General features: G+C 38.6%; 1 protein-coding gene across 5 annotated transcripts in view; it reads left to right on the plus strand.

Moving 5' to 3' along the window:
• The first annotated feature begins 1,336 nt into the window (after positions 1 to 1,336).
• The window catches only part of BTRC (beta-transducin repeat containing E3 ubiquitin protein ligase), a 151,263-nt gene continuing 139,455 nt past the window's right edge, over positions 1,337 to 13,144 (plus strand). For 2 of the 5 annotated variants that reach the window (XM_016120041.2, XM_036223924.1), the window contains exon 1: positions 1,344 to 1,489. In XM_016120041.2, the coding sequence (XP_015975527.1) occupies positions 1,442 to 1,489 (48 nt within the window). In that variant the 5' untranslated portion in view covers positions 1,344 to 1,441. Of the gene's footprint in view, positions 1,490 to 13,144 lie in introns of all 5 variants that reach the window. The other 3 variants (XM_016120036.2, XM_016120038.2, XM_016120040.2) reach the window with 2 other exon arrangements.

Genomic DNA, 13,144 nt, shown 5'->3' on the forward strand with positions numbered 1-13,144 from the left:
AAGTACTTCAGGTATAGTCTGAATGCTTCGAAACAGAATAAGACCATAAGCCTCTATTCTCCAGACACCACTCTTCAAGCTGCTTAGGACCCCTTTAGCTTTTTTGGCAACACTCTCACATACTGCCTTAGTCTTATGAAAACCTCCAGGTAGTTTTCATATGTATGAGTTTTGAGTCTTCCCCATTTTGCACTTGTATAGAATTTTTTTTTTTTTTAAATTCAAGAGTAAACTTTTTATTAACTGACAGCCAATTAGGTATCGTGCTTAGTTCTGTGGACACAGGGGTGAGTAGGATAAAATATCAAGATACTGGAAAGGTCCAAAAGAATGGGTCTATCATGTTCATTAATAAATTCCCATTTCTTGGGATGATGTCTGCACAGTCATGTGCTTACTGTTGTTGAATAACGAACAAAATAGTTTACAATGCAAATTTTTCTTATACATGAAGGGACAATTCACTTATTTTATAAATTCAGATATATTTTTACAAGCCTATCACTTTCAGCGCAACCCTAGTGTTTTTTCCATCTAGAGTAGACTCAGTTTCCAAATTAAATCTGTACTGTTTCTTTGAAGGCCAAACTAAACACATATGCTTTATTTGCTGGATGGCCACTATATTCTATTATTGAAGGCCTTTGGTAAGTGCTTGTTTGATCCTTAATCCAGGGTTTACAACTCAGGGTTAGCAGTAGCTGGCCAATTTTGAGTGTTAAACACCCGAGAATATCCGGAACCGAGTTCTATCAGGTTTGGCCTGCTTTGGGGTCGAACAAGGTCCTGTGGTTTAGGACCTTGAAATTCTGCATTGGTCTGTGAAGGGCTGCCAGGTGCTCATAGGTCTAGCGCCTCTGGGTGAAATCCATCCTGCAGACATCAGATAAATGAAACTGAGGGGTGGCCAGGTCTCTAAAACCACAGTTAGGGAGGTGTTAGGAACTGAGTCCTCTCACAGTTTTTTCCCAGTATTTGGGCTACGAGTGAGGCACTGGTCGCCATTTTGCTATCAAATACCAGGCAAGCCGCCACTGGCGTCTCTTGGTAACCACGGAGACACCCGCGCCCCTCCCGTTTTCCATCGCGTAGAGGCTGTAAACTACGATTCCCATCAACTGATTCTCTCTACTTCAAGGAGAGTTGTCTAGATTTGGCCTGTCAGCCACCGCGACCCTGGCGCAGTGAACCGCGGGAGTTGCAGTTCGCGGTGGGGCGTCTCGTTTTCCTGAGGGAAGCTCCGGAACTACAAATCCAGCGAGGCAGCGGGCCCACGCATGCGCACAAGCCAGTCGGTCCTCCCCGGCCCCCCTGCGGGTGCCTAGAGATAAGAGAGGGCGGGGGAAGGAAGAGGAGGCGGGATCCGGGCGCTGCGTTGGCTGCGGCCTGGCACCAAGGGGGCGGCCCCAACGGAGTGCAGACCCGGTGGCTCCCGGCGATTATGGACCCGGCCGAGGCGGTGCTGCAGGAAAAAGCGCTCAAGTTTATGGTGAGAAGGTGCAGGCCGGGAAACGGTGGAGACGGTGGCGTTTGCAGCGTTGTGGTGTCTCAGGCCTGGGCTGCCTGTCCTCCAGAGGAAGGGGCAACGGGACTCTGGGCCGAGGCCGGCGGCGGGGTTTGCTGAAGGGGACGGGACAGGAGCTCAAGGGAGGCGGGAGGGGGTTGCGGAGGGGACCCGGGGGTGGGGGCAGCAGCTCCGCCATCTTGTGGATGAGAGGCCAAGTGACAGCGGGAGCTTAATCGGGGAGGGGGGTTCCGAGCGGCGCGCGGGGCCCTGGAGGGAAAGGGGCGTGGGGACAGTTACTGAAGTGCGGAGGAACCCCGGAGGAGAGACGCGGTGAGGGCCGGGCCTTCCCAGTGCCAGGGTTACGGGTAAGGCCCGGGAGAAGAGGTGCATTCATGAGTGGGGAAGGGGAGCATCGAATAGTGGGAGGAAAGCTATTAGGGGGGAGGGTGACTCGCAGGGCTGGATGCAGATGGATCTAAGGGTGGAGGAAAGCCAAGGCTGGTGGGCGACTTCTAGTTTTGTAGAATGAGGGGATAGAGGTAGCTTTTACCTTCAGGGTGCAATTGCAGCTTGGCCAAACTAATGTTGACAAACTCCGGAAAGGAAGAGGCCCTACTTAGGAAGATAAGAGCTGGGGATGGGGCTCAAGGGCTATGGTGACAGTCACTTGGGAAGGAAGGGGGTGTCGATTATGAGCCAGAATTACAAATGTGAGAGTAGGGGATACTTACTCTATTTTGAAAAGAGAAGCTAAATATTTGTAGTAAGGATGGGATGATGAAAAGCAAGAGGTTGATTGGTCAGAGGGAAACCTGGGTACACGAGATTGGGGGCAAAATTAATATCTAATAGAGTAAAACAAAACAAAAGTGTTAAATTGTAGAGATAGTAAAATGTGGGGCCCAGGTGCTGTTATTTCTGGGAAAGGAGAGGCCGTGGAGATTAGAATCACAAGACCCATGAGAAGTGATGAGATCAGTTGAGAAATGCAGGATCTAAAAGGGGGAATGTAGGTAAGGAAATAGGAGATGTCAGGATTGGTTGTTACTTATCAGTTTTAGGTCGAAGCACCATAGGAGCTTGGATTGAATGTTGTGGGTATGTTTAAATCCTTCGGAGCCCAGTTCTTTAACTTCATGCTTTTTTTTTTTTTTATGCTATGTTTATGTTTGGAAATTTTGTATAGTCTGGTATTTTATGCTTTTAATCTGATGCTTCTTGTATATCATAGGTGTAAAAGCAGACTTTGTGGTACAGCTAAAGAATGATGGGATGCATAGACTTCCATCTTAACAGGTGGCTTTAGAGACGTGGATATTATCTGCAGTCAAATCTTGGTTTTTCAGAAGTAATTGTAACCTGTCACTCTAAATCTATTTCTTTGTTAGTTGTTATTTTGTGTCTTTGCCTGAAATACCAAAACGAATCTAAATTAACATAGACACTAACCTAATTGAATTTAGGTTTTAAAATCCATTTTCAGAGACTGGTCAGATTTACTAAAACTTCATTTATTTTGTATGGGTGCTTTCAAAAACACCTAACTAAAGTTTGAGTGTATATCATTAACAAAATTCCATTTCGAAGGAGGTTCTTGACTTTCCTGCCCAATGGTGAAATTCTAAAATATTAAGACAAGACTTTGAAATTTTATTGGACTTTAGAAGTAAGAGGAAGTTGCTTTATATCTACAGTCAGCTTCTAGATTTAAGTCAGAAAAGTTGCAGCTGCTTATTTTTGTTTTCCTACTTAGAGGTTGATTTAATCCTAATCTTGACACTTACGTCAGACTTATGGAATAGTGTGATTTACAGATCATAAAGAGACATTATGAGATCATCTTCTTTACTCCCATCAGACCTCAGCATAGGAACATTCTCAACTACTTGATCTCTGCTTTGCACCAGTGAGTTGTATTTTGATAATGGTCTCCTGGCTGAGTTAAAGTGAACCTGGAGATGGCCATGTAGTAGTTTGCAGCTTTTAGGGCACCACACATTATTAAATGTTGAATCCGTTTCCGAAGGGAGAAGCCAATTTTTTCTTTAATTTTAGTTACTTTCATTTTTGACCTTGCCTGCTATTGTGGCTGCTGTTTGAGAAAAGGCCAACTGGAAGAGGGTCACCAAGAATGGCACCTTACTAACTGAAGCAGGAAATGGAGAGTTAGAGATTTGATATTCTTTTTCAGTTCAGTAACAACAGTCTTAATATGAATCTGAGTAAGTCACAACTTGCCTTTGGTCCCATTTACCCTGCTATAACATGTCTATTTACCCCGAGTCAGTTTTGAGATGGGAAGCTGTTTTATTTGTGCTTGCACCAAATGTTTAGTGCATAGTCACATGGAAGGGCTATACTTTTAATTAAATTAAAAATTTTGTATAGTATTTGGCTTTGTTTTGGCCTTACCTTTCCCTTGGTTGTGAATTATGAATGACAGTTTTTGTACAGATACCCTGATTTCCATAGTTTAAGAAAATATAGTGCGTTAAAATGCCAACATGAAATGGATATTCTCTTTTGTAAATTTTGCTCTACCACATTAATGTAATACTCCAATGAGGAATTTTACAATAAAATCTTACTAATGAGACTGCTAATACAGAGTTAACCATAATTCACACAAGGTCTAGACTTAAAAGTTTACCCTTGGATACTTGTGAAAAGTAGTTTAACTTCTTGAAACAAATGATATTAAAGCAATTGTTTCTATTAAATAACGTATGCGCTAATATCGCTCATTCAGCTTTAGCAGGTCCTCAAGGACTTTTCCTAATCCTTCCTTGGTCAACAATATTATAATTCCTCAGAAAAAGATGAATGAGAACTGGAAGAAGACCTGAGAAGAAAAATGGAAATGACTGAGGGAGTGTAGGCATCATTTTATAAGGATATATATGTATTTAAAATATATAGAGAGATGGAAAGACAAGTTAGGGGTGAATTTTTAAATTTATTTAAGAAAACAAACAAGGTAAAGTCCTTAGAACTAGAGAAACATTTGAAACTGGGATGAAATAATTTTAGGGGATATAAAAGACTTTTATGCAGTTGATAGATAAGTGAAACTGGATAAAAGGTAACTTGCTGTGTAACAAACCACCCCCAAATTTAGTAGCTTAAAAAGAAACAATTTATTTTCTGAAATCTGTTGACTGATGTGTTTCTACTTCACTTGGTGTTGGCTGGGATGCCAGGGTGACTAGAATATTCAAAATGGCCACATTCACATGATTGGCCACTGCTGGAGTGTTCAGCTGGCTCTGAAGGCCTTCAGACCTCCATTATGTGCGCCTTCTCTTTCCCCATGGCTTTTGGATTTCCTTGAAGCATGGTGCCTGGGTTTGAAGAAGGAGCATTCCAGGAGACAGGAGATAGAAGCCAGTGAGCTAATTCTGTCAAGTCCTAGGTTTGAAACTCTGAGAATGTCACTATTGGTCAAAGATAGTCAAGGCTAGCCCAGAGTCAGAGGGAGGGAAAATAATCTGTACCTATAGACATGAAGAGAGTCATGCAAAAACAGAGAGGGAAAAATTGCTGGGGTGGAGGAGCCTGGCTTTTTGAGACTATCTTCCGTAGATGATGCTATTCTAGTTGGATGTTCAGGCCACAAATACAAATGAGATCAGTCATATTTGTGGGTTATAACACTAGGAATACTTTTGGAGGCATCTCTTTTTGGAGGTTAACTTAAGGAACTAATGTGATCTCCTGCATGACTTGCCTTAATAACGTTGCTGTAGAGATAATACTGGGTGAATTAATATGATTCAGTAACTTTTCTTATTTGCTTGAGAAGCATATGTATCTAAAAGCAAGGAATTGCATTTAAAAATACTCAAATTTTTCATGGTAATGGGCTGTTCTTTAAATCAGTGAGATGGATTACCAGCTGGCTGAATGAACGCTTGAAACTAGTTCTTAGTTTAAGTTGTCAGAGTTTCTGTGAATCCCTGTTCCCAATTTAGTCTTCAGTTTCTTTTTGGGATACTTTTATGCAGTATAAGTATTGGGGTATCAAATTACAAGTTAGTAATTTTTCTTTGTGCTAATTTTCTTGATTTATGTTTGTAATAGACACACATAGTAAATTACTAGCAGTGAGTTACAGATGTGGAGCAAAACTACTTTGAATGGTTGTCAGAGATTTTTTATTGCTAAATTAGAAAAAACTTAGAAGAGACTACTTGTTATTCTATATTATTTGTATTCCGTTTAAATCCTTGAAGAAAGGAAGCAGGTAAGAATGTTTTTCCTCTTACTAAGGGAGACAGGGCATTATATAAGATCTTTTATTTATTAAACTTCCCTTTTCATAGTCACTCTCACCCTCAGCAGCTCATCTCATTATCTTTTCCTGTTGTGCTTAGGCTAGCCCTCATTCACTCACCAACATTTGGTGACAGCCCCCAACCAATCATTCTGACACCAGCCCATCCTCAGAGCCTGCTGAGAACCTAGGTCACAATCCTCCAGGCCCCAGAATAAGGTCAAGGCTACTCACAGCTTTATCCTCAGCCTTCTCCCACCCAGCCCCTGTGTCAGCTCAGACCACACCGTGTCGTGCAACATCCTACTCAAAGTTTTCTTATCACAGCTCTCACCTCAATTACTGCTAGCTGACCCCACCACATGTCCCAATGGTAGGGTGGGTACAGAATCTATTCACCTTTGTATCCCCAGAGGCCAGGATGACTCCTGGCATGCAGCAGTTACTCAATAAATATTTGCTGAACTTAATAACTCATGCTGCAGAGCAAATCACCTCAGTCTAGGGTACCCTATCACCTCATCCTGCAGTAGGCCTTCATTTTCATCTTTGCCTTTTGTCTTTCAGTCAGCTATTTATAATAGAACTAGAAACTCTGGATATATATGACCCTATCCAAAATATATTCCTATAGATTCTCAGAAACCCTTAATAGCATTTGTCTGTCAATGGAGAGTCAATACAGTGGACTCAACCAGGATGGAAGGGGTAGCTAAGCAAGAAGGATGACAGAAGCCATTTCTCCTTTTCAGAAGTCCTTGGGCTAAGATCTTGATCATGTACAGATAAAATTATATTATGGTAAATAGCATTACAATAAAAAAAAGAATGAGAATGAAGAAAGAAAAAAATTTGCGGTATTATAGTATTTTAAAATCCCATCTATTTTCTAGCAATATTTTAATATAGCGCAGAAGTGCTTTCTAAATGTGTATAAGATTCATTGAGGATGAAATAGAAAATATTTACCAAAGTTTAACAGCTTGGTTGCTATAAAGAAAACTGCTTCTTTCCTTAGTAAATCAGTCCCAGCATCCTAAAATTGGCAATGGAGGCGGGAAAATCTCTATGGGAAAAGCCCACCAGATCTTATAGTGTCAGCTTGTATTCTACAAGATTTACCTTGTAGGTGGGGAATAGGGGAAGATCTCTAGATAATTTGCTTTAGTTTCTGAAAGCCCAATTAAGACAGAGCTAGAACATTTTACCAAAGATTCCAAGATAAAAATGGAATAGATATTGAGAGTATGTTGAACTAAATATGATTTGTTCTCTGGGGCACTACTATCCTACTTTCTAGATTGTCTTTATTTGTGGCCAAGTTAGGGAGTGGGGAGCAAAGGAGCAAAAGCCACAACTGGCGGAGAATTCCTGTCTGCCTAAGACTCAACTTTTAAGTTGGACTTGCTCCTTCTGAGATCTTGCTCCTTCCTGAGATTTGGTTCTCCCTTCTGGTATACTTGCCTTCTATTCCCAGGCTTTTGACCTGACCTGACCGGACACTGTGTCAATAATAAGATAATCACTGTAGAAGTGGTAGAGTGGTGTTTTTATTTCTTTTTTAAATATAGTCAACCATAAATAGCTAACAGCTGTCATTATTTATTGTTTACTATGTTCTAAATGCGGTTCTAAATTTTTTCATATTTTATTTCATTTAATCCTCCCAATAGTTCTGTAAGACAGATTCAGTACTATTGTTACCCCATTTTTCAGTTGAGAAAACTGATTCTAGAGAGGTTAAGTAATTGCACAAAGTCACTCTGCTAGCGAGAAGCCAGAGATCAAACTCAGACAGTCTGATTTGAGACCTTGACTTACACTATAGTATTTCATCTTTGAAGAGCAAAGAAACAGTGATATGATGGCAGGTTTTTTTTACTAGTCAGATAGTGGCTGGAGTGGAAGAGTTACTATGCAGACTTACATATAGATTTTCTGATCATTCAAATTACTGAGGAAATGGAGTAAGACTTTACAGTTGTCACAGTATCATTGTATCAGGTAGCTATTGCTGTGTAATAAAGCAGTGGTCTCCAACCTTTTTGGCACCAGGGATTGGTGCTTCTGTGAGAATTTAATGCCCGATGACCTGAGATGGAACTGAGGCGGTGATACTAGTGCTGGGGAGCAGCTGTAAATACAGATGAAGTTTCACTTTGTTGCCCACTGCTCACCTTCTGCTGTGCAGCCCAGTTCCTAACAGACCACAGACTGATACTGGTATGCAGCCTGGGGATTGGGGACGCCTGTAAAGAATCACAAAATATGTCATACAATGATAGATATTTATTTGCATGAATATGTGTAGTTGCTGGGTATTGGATGATATAGACTAGACTTAGTTTGGTAACTGGACTTAGCTGCTTACTCAGGACTGTTCAACATAGTATTCTCAGACTCAAGCTAAAGAGTGACTTCCTTGGCAAAACTCTTCTTATAGCTACAGCAAAGGCACAAGAAAGCAAGCCCAGTTAGTTGTCCAAACGCCTTTCAATCATTGGTTGAATCACACCTGCTAATATTCCATTAACCAAAGCAAGTCACCTGAGGTCAAGGGGAGGAGTCAGGGAGGGAGTAATTTGCACAATAATCTACCATAGTAACAATAACCTGTGATAACCTAATATACTTTATTGATAGAATGACAAAATGCTTACTGTGATAACTATTATGCTTTTTTTCTACTTTCCGTTGTTGGCACTATCCTGACTAGCTTTTTCTCATTTTGGTTATTGAATGACATCTGTTGGTTGGATACTCTAAGAATCACAATTTAATATAGCAGATACGTTTGCATCATGTTACATAGGGGGGGAAAAATAAAGTAATAATCAGAATCTTGATTTTAATTCACAGTGATGCCCTGAAAAGTTCATCAGTATCAGAGTGCTGTTCTTTCCTTGGGAAGGATAAGGTTGATGTTACTCCAATGGCATTTGTAACAGAATTTGAACTGTAATAGAATTTGAACCAAGGTCGTACATAATTCCCTAACAATTCCCTTGGCAGTAGGTTTAGAGCTCTTCAGTCCTTTCTCTGCACCTAAACCTAAGGCTGCAAAGGTATGTGCTGATATTTTCAGATATACAGGGACATTCAGGCTTTCATTGAAAAGTTATGGAAACAGACATTCAGGAATTGTAGTATGTGGATAATGTTTTTGCAGTACAGGTGCATTAATCCTTTTACTCAGGAGGTACTATGCTAAACTAAATTGTTAATGTGGTTATTTGTGAATTGCTGAATTATTGGAAGTATTTAAAAATATTTTATGCGAAAATGTTTTGGTGAATACAAAAGGATTACCTAGGTGATTTTTCATTTCTTCACATTCTTTAATGTTTTCTGGTTTTTCTACAGTGACTGTGTTTTGAATCAAAAATTAAAATGTAATATACTGAGTGTATACATTTATTAAACAAGTACTCTGAATGAACACCTACCTGTATTTGATCATGGAGTACAATGTAGCAGATATACTGGCCAGGGGACTGAAAGTGGTGACTTGAACAGACACCTCACTTTGAGCTCATTTTCTTAACTGGAAATGGGCTATTGTTAGTCTTACCTACTTAAAAAGGCTCTGTTTTTTTTTCTCCTCTCAGTTCATGGTAAATTGCCATGTGTAATATGTTAATTAATAATTTGCACCATAAAGCCCCTATATGTATCAAAGGTTTTCATTGGAAATTTAGGACTTTATGTACTTAAATTGTGTTGGAGCACTGCATTTTCCTGTTAAATAGTATTTGGCAAAATCAGTGGGCCGAGAACTGAAGGTGAGATCATAATAGTTGGCATGCAACCTGATTCGAAAAAATATATACATAAACTGAGTGCAAAACTTCTTTCTCCTTTAGAACTTCACAATCTATTGAGAAGATGGGCATTTATAAATATCTCCTAAGGCACACTTTGGTAAATGTCAAAATAGAGGCACAAAGTACTGTAGAAGTTAAGGGAGAGGAAATTAATTTTAACTGGAGAGAACTTTGAAAGCTTTGTGAAAGAAGGAAGCCTCATATTGGATCTTGTAGAATAAATTTTGACAGACTTATTTCTGAGGTGGGCAGTTCCAGGAAGAGGAGTAGTTTGGGCAAAGGCCAGGTTACCAGGAGATGGGCTGACACAGGGTGAGTACATAGGTATGACTTCACTATAAAGTTCATAGGAGACAAGAAAGAAGATAGGTTGGAAGGCTGGGGAATTTGGACTGAGTCCAGTTTGTATTTAAGAATAATCTAAAAAATAATATTCTGATATACTTTTTGTATGTATGTGTATGTAAGTTTTTTATTGAAGTAAAATAAATATACAGAAAGAGTACAAATCATAAGTATACAGCTCATTGGATTTTTACCCAGTGATCATTTCTGTGTAGCCATTATCTAATATCTATAGATTAGTTTTAACTTTATTGGTATTCAACCTCATATAAATGAAATCATTCCAGTATATATTCTTTAGTGTCTGGCATCTTTTGTCACACATTGTTTTTAAGAAGATTCATTCAGGTTTGTTGTGTTAGTTTTGGTATGTTCATTCTTATTGCTATGTAGTATTCCATTATGTGAATATACTTCAAATTTTTAGCCATTCTGTTGTTGATGAACATTTAGGTTATTTCCAGTTCTTGGCTACTGTGAATTGTGCTGTTATAAATAAGCTTATATATGTTTTTCTTGAGCATATGTACGTATTTCTGTTGGGTGTATACCTAGGAGTGCAAATGCTGGGTCATAAGGTAGCAAGTACTATGAAACTATTTTCCATTTTACACTTCTTACAGAAGCATATGAGAGTTCTAGTTGCTGCACATTCTTGTAACGTGCACTTGATATTGTCTTTTTCATTTAATCATACTAGTGGGTGACTGACATTATCTTACTGTTTTAATTTTTATTTCCTTAATGACTGCTGTAATCAAGCACCTTTTTAGGTTTGTTGGCTGTTTAGATATATCCTCTTTTTAGGAAGTTGTTTCTTCAAGCCTTGGTCATTTTTTCTATTTGTCTTTCCTTTTCTTATTGATTCGTTCCTTATACAATAGTCCCCCCTTATCTGCAGGAGATACAAGACCACATATAGTACCAGACCCTATATATACTGTTTTTTTCTATACATTCATACCTATGATAAAGTTTAATTTATTAATAATAAAACAAATAATTATAACAATATACTGTAATAAAAGTTAAGAATATTGTCTTCAAAATATCTTATTGTACTATACTCATCCTTCTTGCGATGTGAGATGATACAATGCCTACATGTAGGGATGAAGTGAGATACTCAGAATGGCATGCGATTTAAAACTTAAGAATTGTTTATTTCTGGAATTTTCCATTTAATATTTTCAGACTGTGGTTAACCTCAGGTAACTGAAACTGCAGAAAGTGAAACTGTGGATGAGGGAGGACTATTCTTAAAAATATAAATCTTTCCTCAAGTATATTGTATTTTTGCAGGAAGACTTTTCACATTTTCACTTGAGGTCAGTAAAAAATGTCACAAAATTTTGTACTGCTTTCACAGGATTTACAGAGTTAGCAAGGTTTTTTTTTTTTTTTTTACCTACATCCCAGTACTTAAAAAGAATCACCACTATTAGCACTATCATTTTATAAAAGAAAAGTACTTAATGCCATAAAAGTAGAAAGGATATAATCTCAGAATAAAGGAAACTCTTTGAGGTAGGCACACTAAAGTACCCCCATCCCCCAAGATGTCCAGTCTAGTCTTTAGAACCTGAGAATGTTAAATTACATGGTAGATGGGAATTAAAGTTGCTAATCAGTTGATTTAAGGTAGGCGGGTTATCCTGGATCATCTAAGCTGCGCCCAGTGTAATCACATGGGACCTGAAATATGTAAGAGGGAGGCAGAAGAGGAGGTCAGAATGATACCAGGTAAGAACCCAATCTGCTGTCACTGACTTTGAAGATAGGGTGAGAGAGCATGAGCAAAGAAAATGTGAGAAGCCTCTAGAAGCTGAAAATCAGGGCAAGCTAGAGTCTCCAGGACAGAACACAGCTTCATTGACACCTTGATTTTGGCTCAGTGAGACCCATTTCAAACTTCTGAACTACAGAACTGTAAAATAATAAGTTTGTGTTGTTTTAAGCCACCAAGTATGTGGTAATTTGTTAAAGCAGCCATGGAAAACTAATATGTACAGTCCTTCTCAAGAGAAGGTAGTTACCCTACCTAATTGAGGTGTGTGTGTGTGGCACATGTGCATGTACACTTGTGCCACACAGGCCACACACACACACATAATCTTTATTTTTAGTGTTTGGTAAGTATAAGTGCAGTTCTTTCTCTTAATATTTAATTTTGAATCAGTCTCAGAATTACAGAAAGATTTAAAGTACAACACAAATGGCATTTTTCCTGAGTCATTTGAGAATAAGTTGTCATATCACCACCAAATGCTTTAGTGTGCATTTTCTACAAACAAGGACATTCTGTAACTATAATATAACCATCAAAAAATTGGAAATTAACATATACAGTACAATTACAGATCTAACCTTCAGGTCCCATTAAAACTTTGCCAGTTCAGTAATGTTCTTTATAACAAAAGGATACAATCTAGAATCATGTGTTGAATTTAGTTGTCATGTATCTTTAGTCTCCTTCAGTCTGAAATAGTTCCTTAGTCTTACTTAGACTTCATGACTATGGCAGTTTTAAAGATTATAGGCTAGTTATTTTGTATAATGGTCCCTCAATTTTGATTTACCTGTTTCCTCATGATTAAATCTAGGTTATGTATTGGTGACAGAAATACCATAGACGTGATGCTATTTTACTATTGCCTCTTATCAGAAGACATGATTTTTTTTTTTGTCTTATAATTGTTTACTTGATTAAGGTGGCATCTACCAGTTTCTTCCTTTAAAATTTGTGATAAGTATTTTATGGGAAGGTATTTTGAAACCATGTACCTATTCATCAACTTTTCAATCTAGTTATTAACAAAATGGACTTATGAATTCCTGTTTTATTCAGTGGGTTATTATCCAATACTATCATTTTGTTGCTTAAATTGTTCTCTATGTGGTAGTGAGAGTGCTTTCAAGCCACTTCTTTTGTCTTTTTGATGTAATTCCATCATTCTTGGAGCATTTTCCTATTTTCTGGTGTAAGAAGATCCTGTAGGCTCATCTTGTACTCTTTTGCTCCAGTTCTGAAACCAGTGATTTCTCCAATGAACCATGATTTCTTTAATAGAGAATGATATTTAGAAGTCAAGATCTGGGTATCAGGTGTGCTTGTTGCTATTGGGATGTCATTGCTCCTGGGCCCTTTCACTGGACAGAGGTAGGAAATATTTGTATATGTAAACATATGCGTGT

Source organism: Rousettus aegyptiacus, unplaced genomic scaffold (genome assembly GCF_014176215.1).
Source record: "Rousettus aegyptiacus isolate mRouAeg1 unplaced genomic scaffold, mRouAeg1.p scaffold_m13_p_6, whole genome shotgun sequence".
In the NCBI taxonomy this organism is placed as follows: Eukaryota; Metazoa; Chordata; class Mammalia; order Chiroptera; family Pteropodidae; genus Rousettus; species Rousettus aegyptiacus.